The 14404-nt window shown below is 46.4% G+C and overlaps 1 protein-coding gene across 2 annotated transcripts in view; it reads right to left on the bottom strand.

Moving 5' to 3' along the window:
- ACSS2 (acyl-CoA synthetase short chain family member 2) overlaps positions 1-12888 on the bottom strand; it is an 83185-nt gene extending 70297 nt beyond the window's left edge. The window contains exon 1 of one of the 2 annotated variants that reach the window (XM_082272946.1): positions 12733-12888. In XM_082272946.1, coding sequence (XP_082129072.1) covers positions 12733-12844 — 112 coding nt within the window. In that variant the 5' untranslated portion in view covers positions 12845-12888. The remainder of the gene's footprint in view (positions 1-12732) is intronic. The other variant, XM_082272947.1, reaches the window with a different exon arrangement.
- Positions 12889-14404: the final 1516 nt, after the last annotated feature.

The following is a 14404-nucleotide window of genomic DNA, read 5'->3' as shown; positions in this document are numbered from 1 at the left end:
CAACAGAGTGCTCCCTTGACATAAAATGTGGCCATCAGCGTGCCCCTTATTTTATGCTAAGGGACATGCTGATGAGCATATTTTATGTTAAGGGGCACTCTGATGAGCATATTTTATGTTAAGGGGCACTCTGATGGGCATATTTTATTTTAAGGGGCACGCTAATGGGCATATTTTATGTTAAGAGCAACGCTGATTTAAATGTTTTGTTTTGCCCATCAGAGTGCCCCCTAACATAAAATGGGCCCATCAGCGTGCCCCCTAACATAAAATGTGCCCATCAGCGTGCCCCCTAACATAAAATGTGCCCATCAGCGTGCCCCCTAAAAATTGGCATAATAAATGGAAAAAATGCGAAACACCGCGTTCGGTATTCGGCCTTCGGCCAAGCATTTCATTATTATTCGGCTTCGGCCAAGAATTTCATTTCGGTGCATCCCTATTTTATATAACAAGGCTTTAATACCACTTAGCAAATCACTGGGTGGGGACACATATCACCGGCAATGCTTGTTCAGGTTTCTACTTTTGATACTCAAAACTTGTTTGGATTAGGAGAGGCCGCTGTTCGCTTTATTCCCCTCCTCCCTTCTCTGAACACCCTATGGGCCCTTTCCCAACCCTTGTGTTTCCATTCTTGCCCCTTTAATAAAAATAACCTGTCAAAAGATAAAATATGGTGCCATTGCTGACTTGTTTTTACATTTTTTAGATATTACAGAATCATTTCTTAGCCCTGCAACTCCAAGCTTTAACCCCGATGCTCTGTTCCCACCATAGTGTAAAACAAATTAGAAATGACCATTTCTGGTCTCAGAACAATTCAAAACACTGGCACGGTCCGAAGAAATTCGGCTCACTGGCATTAGCCCAAAACTCCAAAAGCAGTGGTGGGTGGACTTCCTCTAGCTGTGTATTGGCTGCTTCACTGCACGACTGTGCACCCAGGTCACTATTAAACAATATGAAGTACTTGTTCAGCTATAACCAGTACACCGCTCATAAAACACGTCAAACCCGCTAAACAATTTCTGTAGAATGAATGAATGTTCTGCCAGACGAAGGCTTTAGGAAGATGTACGACTGACTCAGGAGTGGCATTGAGTCTGCGTGGAGTCATTTGTCAAGGTTCCTGTGATGGAAGGCAACTCCCGTCTGACACAACAAAAGACATCACAAATCATAATTTATTGCTACAGCCTTTATAAATATCCAGCGTTCCCAGCAAGCAATTCTGATGGCAGCCATCGCTACACCAAGCAAAGAAAAGGGTGCTGATCTCAGTAAGCAAATATGCAAAAGGCTTAAGAGCCGGTTCACACTGAGGCGACACGACTGCGGGGGGCGGCGACCTGTGAAGTCGCATGCACGCGACTTGCAGGGACTTCACATAATGGAAGTCTATGCAAGTCGCTCCGAGGTCGCCCCAAAGTAGTACAGGACCCTTTTTCTAAGTCGGAGCGACTTGTGTCACTCCTATTAGAACGGGTCCTGTACTACTCAATGGACCGCGACCGACCGCGACTTGTCAGGCTGACAAGTCGCGGCAGTGTGAATGGGCTCTGAAAGTGATATTAAAGCCTTTTTTTTTTTTAAATAACAAACATGTTATACTTATCTGCTCTGTGTAATGGTTTTGCACAGAGCAGCCCTGATCCTCCTCTTCTTGGGTCCCCCGCTGGCCCTCCTGGCTCTTTTCTGACTTGCCCAGTGCCCCCAGAGGAAGAAGTTTGCTCTGGGGGCACCCAAACAGGTGCACTGCTGACCCATTCACACGGAGCCATGGCTTGGCTCCACCCCTTCATCTCCTGATTGGCTCTTGTCAGTCACAGCCAGTGAGCAAATCAGGAGTGCAAGTCCCTGGAGAGGCAAGGCTCTAATGGACATCGCTGGATCAAGATGGGGCTCAGGTATTAGGAGGAGGCTGCTGCACACAGAAGGTTTTTTACCTTCATGCCTAGAAAGCATGAAGATAAACCTTGTGCCTTTACAGTCACTTTAGGTACCGGTTCACACTATTGCGATGACAGACATTGCATGTGATTCGGAGCGCACTGCTCCTAAAATCACATGCGATGTCTGTGCGAATTCAGCCATACAGTTTGTATGGCTGAAATGGCAGTGAACTCGCACAGGACCCTTTTTTTGGTCTGCAGCAGAATCGGATTGCATGGTGTTTCACACTAGTGCGATCAGATTCCTGTGCGAACTGCCAGATCGCACTGCGATATGCGATCTGATCTGGGGGTGTCGTTAACTTCGAATTGACACCCCCAGCGATTTGCATATGGCAGTGTAAACTGCCTGTGCTGCGAATGTGATGCTGGAACACGCAGTATATTCGCAGTGTTCCCGCATCGCAATAGTGTGAACCGGGACTAAAGTAATTGTAAAGTCTTGTGTGTGTTTATTTAAATAATAAACATGGTAAGCTTACCTCCTCTGTGCAGTTGGTTTTGCAAAGAGAGGCCCGGATCTTACTCTTCTTGGGTCCCTCTTCGGTGATCCTGGCTCCTCCCTCCTGTCAAGTGCAGCTTGCTATGGGGGCACCTGAGCCATGCTTCAGCTTTGAATTTCCATTCAGATTCAGGGCTGCTTTTCGGCCCTGCCCCTGATTGGCTCACTGATTTTGACTGACAGCAACGGGAGCCAATGGCGCCCCTGCTGTGTCTCAGCCAATCAGGAGGGAGAGCACGGAAGGACCAAGGGACATGTGGACATCTGTGGATAGGGATGGGGCACAGGTAAGTATTAGGGGGGCTGGGGCAGCTGCTGCACACAGAAGGCTTTTTATCCTAATGCAAAGAATGTATTAAGATTAAAAAAAAAACAAAAAAACCTTCCTGACTTTACAACTCCTGTAAGCCTCTGTGCACACTAGCATTTTTTTATAAGCTCAAAAAACACTAGAAAAAAAATACACTGGATGAAAAAGCGTTTTTGTGCTGGCTTGTAGGAGCGTTTGCCTTTTTGTTTTTCTTTATGTACTGTAAAAACTAATAAAAAAAAAAAAAAATCACCCCCCCCCCCCACCCCCCACCTCTTTTTGCCAGGAAAACTCTACAAAAACAGTTTTTTTCTAGATGCAGAAGCTTGAAAAATGCTTCTAGCATAAAGTAGTGTGCATGGACCCATAGGATAACACTATTAGCTTCTAGGAGCAGAAAAAAAAAAAAAAATACTAGTGTGCATGGAGCTTAAGGCCAAACTCCGGGCACAAAAACTTCATCAAATATATTACCCAATAGCTTAGCTACAAAAGATATCATCCACTTTGTGTGCACCAAATACCTTTGCAATCTCTGATATTAGCTTGTAAAAATAGCACTGACATAATCACTGCACATAGCCTGTGCAGAGAGCAGAAGAACTGTGGGAGAGACCCAGCAAGCACCACCCACTACAGGAAAACTACAGGAGGGGGCGGAGACAAGACCAGTCACCAGAAGCTTTCAAAGCCAACCATAGGTGGTGGAGGAATTCCCTTCCTTGCAGCCACATGTACGCAAGGGTGTGTGTATACCTGCGGTTGCAGGGAATGCCTCCTCCGCCTATGGTTGCCTGTCAGCTTTGACAACTTCCTGGTGGGATAGCTCAAGTGGGTTCAGACTTGTGTCCAAAACAATCCTGAGTTCCTCACGACTCTTAAACATGCATAATTGTTTAAAGAGTAACTCCACTTTTGATGAGAAAAAAAAAAAAAAAAAAAAAACACATTCCCCTCTGGGTGCTTTCTGTACACCGGCAATGGCGGCGGCAGCACCCGACATCGCTGGACTCCAGGACAGGTATGTTCCGACATCGCTGGGCTCCAGGACAGGTATGTTCCGACATCGCTGGACTCCAGGACAGGTAAGTGCAGACATCGCTGGACTCCAGGACAGGTAAGTGCAGACATCGCTGGACTCCAGGACAGGTAAGTGCAGACATCGCTGGACTCCAGGACAGGTAAGTGCCGACATCGCTGGACTCCAGGACAGGTAAGTGTCCTAATATTAAAAGTCAGCAGCTACAGTATGTGTACAGTATGTGTAGCTGCTGATTTTTCATTTTTGGAGGGGAAGGCGGAACTCCGCTTTAAGAATTCCCTTCACTGGAACTAAGGGGCCAAGCCCAACCCCTGAAAAACAACCCCACACCATAATCCTCCCTCCACTAAATGATTTAGAGGGGTGGCCCAATACTTTTGGCAATATAGTGTGGATGAGCGAGTTTGGGGTGCAGGAACTTGACTGACCTGCACAGAGTCCTGACCTCAACCTGGTAGAACACCTTTGGGACGAATTAGAGCGGAGGCTGCAAGCCAGGCCTTCTCATCCAACATCAGTGCCTGACCTCACAAATGCGCTTCTGGAAGAATGCTCAAACATTCCCATAGACACACTCCTAAACCTTGTGGACAGCCTTCCCAGAAGAGTTGAAGCTGTTATAGCTGCAAAACGTGGGCCAACTCAATATGGAACCCTATGGACTAAGACTGGGATGCCATTAAAGTTCATGTTAAGGCCGGCGTCCCAATACTTTTGGTTATAGAACGTATAAGTGATTCTGCACATCGTGGCCACCCTGTAGCAGTAAATTTGCTATGGGACGGCAGGCAAGTGATTAAAAATGCAGCCGCAGGGAAATTGTATGGTGCTTTTTCAGATGCGTGGGGGTGCCATTAAGAATCGCAGTCCTGCTCATCTGTAAAAGAGCAGCACATTTTGGCTGCGGGTGGTTTCATTCACAGATAAAACAAGTTCCAAAGGTGAACTAAGACTTCAAGTAGCCCATTCATTTGAACGGAATGCATAAGGCACCAAAAAGGGGGACATTAGTTTGTGACGCAGCACACCACAAGGCATGGTGCAAGGTGCGCCGGGATGGCAATAAATATAAATGGTACTGCAGCACAGCAATAAACAAACAAGCAATGCATGCACTGGCCATATTAACACAGTACAACAGTGTGAAAGCCGGCGCGCACTTTGCCCCAAAACCCAGAAGTGCAGAATCACATATACACATTATATATATATATATATATAAAATACGACTAAAACTAAAACGGCATTTTAGTCAAAAGACTATAACTAAAACTAAATCGAAATTTGCTGCCAAAATTAACACTGGTGCATGCTCAAAGCTTAATACCATAAATAATAACATATTAGATTTTTCACTCCAGGACCAGCAGTAGTATATAATGAGTTTAGAAATTGTAGAGAAATGCTTAAATAATGCATTACAAATTGCAATTGAACTACACCCATTCGATTATAGATGACTAAAATGAGTTACAGTAGACTAAAATGTACTGGAGTTTTAGTCGACTAAATGCGACTAAAACTAAAAACACTTGCAGAAGACTAAAATGGGACTAAAACTAAAATGCCATTTTAGTCTTTAGACTAAGACTAAAACTAAATTGAAATTTGCTGCAAAAATTAACACTGCCGCCTTGTAACAGTAAATCTGCTATGGGCCGGTCGGCAAGTGGTTAAAAATGCAGCCGCAGGAAAAATGCATGCAAGTCGTATGCAAGTCATGCCGAAGTCGCACTGGGATGTCAGCGCAGAAGTCGCAGCAGTGTGAAACGGGCCTTAAAGTAGCGCAGTGCTGAATGGCAAAAAATGGCCAGGTCATGAAGGGGTAAAACCTTTCGGAGCTCCAGTGTTTTTTTTTTCTCAGTTGAAAACAGACCAAAAAAGGAGACAATGGAGGAGGGATGGAGGGATTGGGGTCTAAATGAGGGCTAGTTGCAATTGATATATCATAATAAATGAGATTCTACCTAAAAAGACATGTGGCTCTGAATCAGAAGTATCTTGTAGGGGGAGGGTATGTTCTTATCACAGGTACAGCATATCTTAGCAGGTCAGCCCCTCCCCTTCCCTAGCAGGTGCTCCCAATTACCCTAATGAGAGTGTCTGCCCCCTACAGGTGGGGCTCACCGAGCTCTGGACACATGAACACAGAGGAGGTGAAGAATGATCTCAGTGAGTATCTTATGAAACATTGTAATGATTGATGTGAATTTCATATTTTGTAAACTTTCTGTTCCACATTTTAAGCAGGGAGATCTGCAAATTCTCCCTCCAGACTCTCGTTGTTGGCAGGATGCTGAGATTTCACCCCAGCTAAGCCAACCATTGCTGTCCACCTTCTGAAAATGCTAAGTGCCTGGCTGCCACATAGGGAAAGTTCTTATCTCTGAGCATGCATGACAGCTAGGCAATGGGCATTTCCAGCTAGAAATATACACACAATGCAGCACACTATAGATGTGCCTTGGGCTGTGATTAAAGCGGTAGTATCCCGCTTTTTTACACTTTTACCTACAGGTAAGCCTATAATAAGGCTTACCTGTAGGTACAAATAATATCTCCTAAACTGGCATGGTTTAGGAGATATTTACAGCGCGAGCGGCGCATGCGCTCTGAAGGTCCGGGCGGACCTTCAAACTATTTGCCGGGAGCTTGCCGGAAAATCACTCCCGCGCTCATGCGCGGGAGTGACGTCATCGCGGCTCCGGCCAATCATCGCGCCGGAACCGTCTCTTCCAGCCAATCACCGCACCGGAGCCGCCGAACCCGGAAGAGACGGCGAGGGATCATGGCAGCGCCCGCAGCGATGTACGGGGGTCCGTGTCGGGGCTTCGTTCTAAGGTAAGTAATACATAATGAGCTAGTATGCGATGCATACTAGCTCATTATGCCTTTGTCTTGCAGGTTTTTTTTTTTTTTTTTTGAACTTTGGGTTTACAACCGCTTTAACTTTGCAGTGAACCGCAGGTTGCATTACAGTGCAATACCCTGAGTCACGCATGATATGGTGAGTGAGCCCTATGAAAGACGTTTACAGACTATTATATTTTAGGTTTAAGTTGAGGAAGAATTTAGGAATACAACAGGCAGAGATATAGGAAGCGGATTTTAAAACATAATAAAAAAAAAAAAAACAAGCAAGGTTCCTTTCACACGGGCTTTCCGATTGGTCCGCCTGTCAGTTTTTCAGGCGGACCCGATTGGATGCTCCATGCACCCCTATGGGGCAGTGGATGTCAGCGGATACATGTCCACTGACACCCGCTGCTATCCAATCCGATCCTGTCCGTGAAATCCGGACTGATGGAAACCCTATTTTACATCCGTCTGGAGGATCGGATCAGATAAAAACTGACAGGCGGTCCGTTTTCATCCGATCTCCCCATAGAGGAGAGCGGGGATCTTACAGCTCCGTCTCTGCAAAGTAAGCTGAGACATGCCTGTCATCCGCCTGCTCAGTGGGGATTGGTGGATCGATTCCCCCGCTGAGCAAAACAGAGTCCGCCAGGTGGACAGCCTGTGTGAAAGGACCCTGATTCTAAGTAGTTAATCACGGGAGTCCCATTATTTGTACACAGCCTGGAACATTGGATGATACATAAGATCACAGTCAGATATCCCAATTATAGAAAGCTGAACATAAACTGTACAATCTCTATCAGAGCCGGTTCACATTTGTGCGGCTGCGGCATTCGCATGTAATGTCGGAGCGCACTGCTCCTTCATTACATGCGATCGGCTGTGCGGTGCGAGTTTAGCCATACACTTTGTATGGCTAAATTCGCACCGCACCCACAGCAAACACACACAGGACCCTTTTTGGCAGCCGCATCAGTATCGGAATCGCACACCGTTCACACTTGTGCGATCCGATCCTGTGTGAACTGCAAGATCGCACTGCGATATGCGATCAAACTGGGGGTGTCGTTAAGATTACATTGACACCCCCAGCGTATCGCATATGGCAGTGTGAACTGCCGGGGGTGCGTTTGCGATGCGGGAACAGGCTGCGGATTCGCAGCCTTCCCGCATCGCATAAGTGTGAACCGGGGCTCAGACTTACTTATTTAAAGAGGTTGTAAACCCACTTTGTTTACATTTACCTATAGGTGCTATAAATATCTCCTAAACTTGCACCATTTAGGAGATATTTACAATGCATGCAGCCGATGACGTCATCGGCGCATGCGCCCCGAAGGAACGGACACCCCTGGCGTTCCTTCAGAACCCTATGCCGTGAACAGCGGCTCCCGCGCGCAAGTGATGTAATCGCGCCTCCAGCCAATCAGATGGCCGGAGGACGCGAACAAGGAAGCAGGGCGGCCGGACATGTCGGCCGCCCTGTTGCTGAGCGGGCGACACTGGTGGGGGCTTAGTTTTTAGGTATTTCATAATGAGCTAGTATGTGATGCATACTAGCTCATTATGCCTTTGTCTTTAAAGGTTTTTTTTTTCTCTTTTTTTTTTACGTGCATTCACTTCCTCTTTAAATTGTATAATATCTCCTATTCTTTGGACCCTATTTTTAATCCGTCCAGCGGATCGGATGAGAACAGACAGGTGGTCCATTCTCATCCGATTCCCCCATAGAGAACAGTGGGGACCTGACAGTGCTCTGTGTGCGGAGACAGAGCTGCCATCCGCCTGCTCAGCAGGGATCAGCGGATGATCTCAGCGGGGATCAGTGCGGAGACAGAGCTGTCATCCGCCTGCTCAGCGGGGATCGGCGGATCGATCCCCCGCTGAGCAGCACAGAGTCCGCCAACGGACTCTACAGTGTGAAAGGGGCCTTAGGGCTCATTCACACTTGCTCAAAATACTGACACGTATCGAACACTCCTATAGCAATAATGCTCGTTAACCACTTCTGGACCGGATTTGCCCCTAATGACCAGGCCATTTTTTGCGATTCGGCACTGCGTTACTTTAACAGACAATTGCGCGGTCGTGCGACGCTGTACCTAGAAAAAAGGTATGTCCTTTTTTCCCCACAAATAGAGCTTTCTATTGGTGGTATTTGATCACCTGTGCAATTTTTGTTTTTTGCGCTATAAACAAAAAAAAAAAAAAAAAATTATATATATATATATATATATATATATATATATTTTTTTTTTTTTTTTTTTCACATTCTGCTAAATAACATTCCCCAAAAAAAAAAATATTAAAAATCTAACTAATTTTTTTTCATCCTTTTAGGGCAATTTATATTCTGCTACATATATTTGGTTAAAAAAATCCCAATAAGCGTATTTTGATTGGTTTGCCCAAAAGTTATCGCATCTACTAACTAGGGGAAAGATTTATGTCATTTTTTTACTAGCGGGACTGCGACATTGCGGCAGACAGATCGGACCCCTAACTGACATTTTTGACACTTTTGGGGGGACCAGTGACATTACTACAGTAATCAGTGCTAAAAATATGCACTGTTACTGTACTAATGACAATGGCAGGGAAGGGGTGATCAAACGGTTAAGTGTGAGCTTAGGGGAGTGGCTTGTGAAATGACCATAGAGACCTGTGATCCTATATAGAAGGATCACAGGCACTCTGTGATCATTTCAGAAAGAACAACGGTCAGCTGTGTTTACAACAGCAGACCGTCCTCTCTCAGCGGGGAGCGATCGCAGATGCCTGGCGGCAATCAGTGCGCTCGCCCCCCAGGACCTCTTCCGCAAGCTGACATACCCCTACGTCAGTCGGAGTCAGCCGAGCCAGCCTGCCGCAGGTTAATAAGCTTTTAATGCGCATTAAAGATGCTCCCCCCAAATGCCCTAAGTACATTTGTGGTGCAGTTGACGCCCTTATGTCACCCTAGGGGCATGATGGGGTAGTGATGTCACAAAGGGGGGGGGGGGTCTCTGGGTGACGTCACCCAATGGACTCGCCCCATTGCTATATAAGAACTGGCAGACACCTTAGCTGGCATAACAGCGGGAGCTAGCGTCGGAGAAGGACGGGATTTTTTATTTTGAGTGGGTTGGCGGCAGCAGCAGAAGAGGACGATGATGACGGGAGAAGACAGCGGAGGGAGAAGACCGGAGGACGAAGTCTCGAAGCTACGCTGGGGGACATTCTTAAATTAATAAACAAACCGTCTGTTTTTTGGAATGCTACACTTCTTTTTTTGGGTGAATGGGTACAATGTACCCCATACTCATTCACATGGGGGGGGGGGGGCCCGGAGGTCTGGAGCCCTCTTGTTAAAGCCCCCCTTGATAAGCACCCTGCCCGCAGACCCCCACATCCACCGCCCAGGGTTGTCCGGAAGAGGCCCTTGTCCACAAGGAGCTTTGGAGTGGGGGGCACAGAGCCCTCATACCCCCCCCCCCCCATGTTAGGGGCATGTGGCCTGGTATGGTCCAGGAAAGGGGGGGGGGGCACTTGCTCATTTCCCCCCCTTTCCCTAAACCTGTTGGGCTGTATGCTCAGATAAGGGTCAGGTACCGATATTGGGGGTAACCCCACGGCGTCCTTTTTTTCTTTTTTCCCCCTGAAGGTCTGGTATGGTCCTGTGGGTGAGCCCACATTTTTTGCGTGGGATTTTCTGTCAAAATCCATTTTAGACCGAAGGGTCTGGTATGGTCCTGGGAGGGGGACCCCACTGCGCGTTTTTTTTATTTTTATTTAGGCTTTGGGTTACTATAAGTTCCGCACCAGACTCAAGGGGCCTGGAATTCACTGGGGGAGCAGGCATTTTCTTTTTCAGCTGTCAGCTAGGAAGCCCGCTGACAGCCCACTGAGAGATGACAACTCATCGTTTAGGGATGCGGAGCCCGCTCTTTACAACCAGCTAAAATTCTCATTTTACTAACGAGCCGTAACCACTCTGCAAATGCGCCACAACCCTATGCCAGTGTGGTCGCACTGCATTACCATAGACTTGAATGGGAGGCTTTGAAAGGCTTCAAACGCCCCCTAACGCGACATGAGGCTTTAATTTTGAAGGGACGCTAATGCTTCATGTTTTTATAATGTGAACAGCACTGTGTGCTGTCCATTGTATAGTTGGCATAGGCAGGGCAGCCATCAGAAATTTTGTGGTCCCTTACACAGCTTTAGGCCTGGGCCCCTCTGGGCCTGACCACCAACATTTTGCAGGGCCTGACCTCTGGCTGTCCCACCGAGTCCTTCAGTGCACCCACGTCTATTTGAACACTCTTACAACCTAATATATGAAAATGAATCCAAGCCAGCAAAGAGACATCTCAATCCAGTAAAGGGACAGCCTCATATTTTCAGCAGAGACAGCGCAATCCAGCAAAGAGACGTCCCTTCAGCTGCATCGGCTTATTCTGCAGCCGCCCTGCTTTAGCAATTGCTAGTTACTACAACAGCACCAACTCAATCTCATTAGTTGGGGCCTGGGCAGCTGGGCCCCTCGAAATGCCCGGGCCCCCTACATGTGTATGGGCTGTCCCCCCCTGATGGCTGCCCTGGGCATAGGCCTTTGAAGGGCCTTTTTTTAATACCCCCTTAAACACCTGCTCATATTGCCAGTATGAACTTAGCCTTAGAATTACTTTAAAAAGGTATCTAGACCCCGGAACAAACATTGATAGTAATGCAGCTCACCTTTCCTTGAGTCTCTGACCCCTTCCAAATAATGCACCAGTGGCGGCTGGTGTTCCATGGGTCGGGGGGGGGGGGGGGGGGCGGTAGGCAGAACACACCAGCCCGCACATCATACACACCCCGCCCCCCCGGTCGCCGGCTCACTCACCCTCGACATGTGGAGTGCAGTAAGCAGCAGCGGTGGCGGCCATAGGTCTCCTGGGTCTCCTCCCTCCTCGGCCAATGGTATGGCTTCTCCTTTCGGCCAATCGGGAAACGGTCTCAGGACCTGCTTCCTGATTGGCCATGAGGAGAATCAGTGTGAAAATAGCGACTATTCATTCGCTATGGTCACACAACTGGGTGGGCTCAGGGCACAGTGCTCTGCGCCCCGAGCCCACCCTTTTTTGAAGCCTATTAGAGCCTCTGGCTCTAATCACGTGCAAAAAATAAAATATAAAACCCCATTGGAATCCATGCATCCAGCGCTCTGCATGTAGATTAGGGTGGGGGGGGTCGGAAGCATGGATGGGGGGGGGGGCAGCGACAGTGGATAGGCCGCCCCTGAAATGCACCAATGGAAAATGCACAGATGTGAATGTGACGCATAGGAAAACATGTTAAATGGACTGTATTACATTACGTAAAACTAAAAAACGCACTGAAAAATGCACAGGTGTGAACCAGGTATTAGATATGATGGCTGCATTTCTCTCTTTTTTTTCCCCCCTTCCTTTATTTTAAGCTGGTAATCCTGCACTTCCTGGACTACAGTGACACCCACCCTGAGCAGCATTGTCACCCTAGGATATGGAGAGGATTTGGACTACAAAACGCCTCCCTCTCCATAACAGGAGCAGCGGTTTTGTAGTCCACTGAGCTGGCAAGGAACAATGCTGACCGATACCACCGGAAGTTATCAGCTCACAAGATGTTTGGCTGAATGACCAGCTTGAGATCTAATAAATGGTGCAGGCTTGGTAACACATTCTGCCCTCCTGAAAAGTGAACCACAGCAGATCACCTTTCAGAGGGTGTTTTGACGGGCAATGAGAAGCTCGTAAAACCTGTTTTAACCCTTGCCGACCCACCACGCTGCAACCAAGGTTGCAGAAGGGTTGCGGCATGGCCCTATTCAATTCAATGTGCCGCTTTCAGAGGCGGTACCACCTGCTGCTTTCTTTTTTTGCAGCGCCATGTGTACAAATCTGAGCGGCTGCATTTCTGTTAAGTTGGGTGGTAAAACTGCAGCTCATCTGCCTGCTTTTACCGCCTCCCTTGGCTGCCTGTGTGAAAGAGCAATTAGGGTTTATCCACACTTTTAAAGAAATCTTAACCTTCCCTTTTAAGAAAGTCCCCTACTCACCATTGGGATCCCGCACCGACCTCTCGTACATCTCCAGGTACTTCTTATAGGACGGGATGTGAGCCGCCGCTGAGAACTCCGGGGGCGGAGGGAACACCTCAGGTGCCGACATGACAACTCCAACAAGGTAAGGCTCCCCAGAACAGACAAAGTGCCAGATGAAAAAATCTGCCTCTAATATCCAATCAAAGGGTGACAGAGGTGAGGAGCAAAAATAACACCACAGAGGAAAAATTTAAAAAAAAAAGAAAAGAAAAGAAAAAAAAAAAATATTAAAATGCAACAGGGGAAAAAAAGGCACTTTAGAAAATGCTGACAAAGGCGAGACTTCCTGAATAACAGATAAGGTGTCAAAGAGAAAATCCAACTCTCTATCCACTATCAGCTCACAGGGTGACAAAAAAAAGAAAGAAACCACACCTACACAGAGAAAAGCCTGTGCTTTAAAAAAAAAAAAAAAAAATGCTATATGCAACCCAGGAAAATGTAATCTTAAAAATTGAACAGGGAAAAATAAAAATGTTAAACACAATGGAGAAAAACAACAACAGGTGCTTTAAAAATGCAACAGAGGAAAAAAATCCTAGACGATTGCAAGAGAGAAAAAAAAAAAGAAAAAAAACACACACAATGCTAGACAAATGCAACAGAGTTAAAGAAAAAAAACCTAGACAAATGCAACAGAGAAGAGAAAAAAAAAAGCTAGACAAATGCAAATGAAAAAAAAAAAAAAATAATCCTAGACCAATGCAAAAGAAGAAAAAAAAAAAAAAAAAAAAAAAAAAAGCTAGAAAAATGCAACAGAGGGAGGAAAAAATGCTAGACAATTGCAATAGAGGATAAAAGTACTCCTAAAATTGCAACAGGAAAACAACAATAGGTGGAAAATGCAACAGAGAAAAACAGAACAATTAATGCTAAAACGTGCAACAGAGAAAATCAGTTGCTAGGAAAAAAAAAATTGGGGGGGGGGGGGGTTAGAAAAAATGTGAAATAAATCAGCTGTCTACCATAGATGACAATACAAACACTGGGGGCAATCACTATTACAAATAAACACAAAGCTTTAAAATACAACAAAAAAACAAATGCTATAGAAATGCAACAATAAATATCAGGTGCCTAAAAAAAAAAAAAAAAAAAAGCAACAAGGAAATAAAAAAAAAAATACAGAAAAGCAACTGGGAAAAATCAGCTGCTTTAAAATTGAAACAGAGAAAAGAAATAAATGCAATGGGGAAGAACAGGTGCTTTAGAAATGCAACAGAGAAAATATCTGCTTTATTGCAGCTGAGAAACAGAAATAATAGAAGTGCAATAGAGAAAAGCGGGTGCTTTCAAAAAAAATATTTGGAAAAACAGAGAAGAGTCCAATGAATGACTGAGGGTCCCCGGTGTGCGGAGGAGAGCGCTCCGCTCTGTGGTGCGGACACCTAGCAGTTGCACACAATGCCCCTCCTCTGTGTCAGTCCAGTCCCAGGACGTCCTGCTCTGCTGCAGGGAGAAGACTGAACTCTACAGGTCCAATGCAGAGAGAAAAGTACCGGGAAGGAGTGCAGAGTGCTGGGAGCGGAGTGTCCGGTAATGCCCTGTGTGTGGGGAGAGGAGGGAAGGAGAGCCGGTGACACGGTGTCCTCTGGGAGCGGAGCCCGGGCTCTATCTGTACACAGCT

Source organism: Pelophylax lessonae (genome assembly GCF_965119305.1).
Source record: "Pelophylax lessonae genome assembly, chromosome: 11".
NCBI lineage: Eukaryota > Metazoa > Chordata > Amphibia > Anura > Ranidae > Pelophylax > Pelophylax lessonae.
The sequence above is the reverse complement of the archived record's forward strand: the minus strand, read 5'-3'. Positions and strand labels throughout refer to the sequence as shown.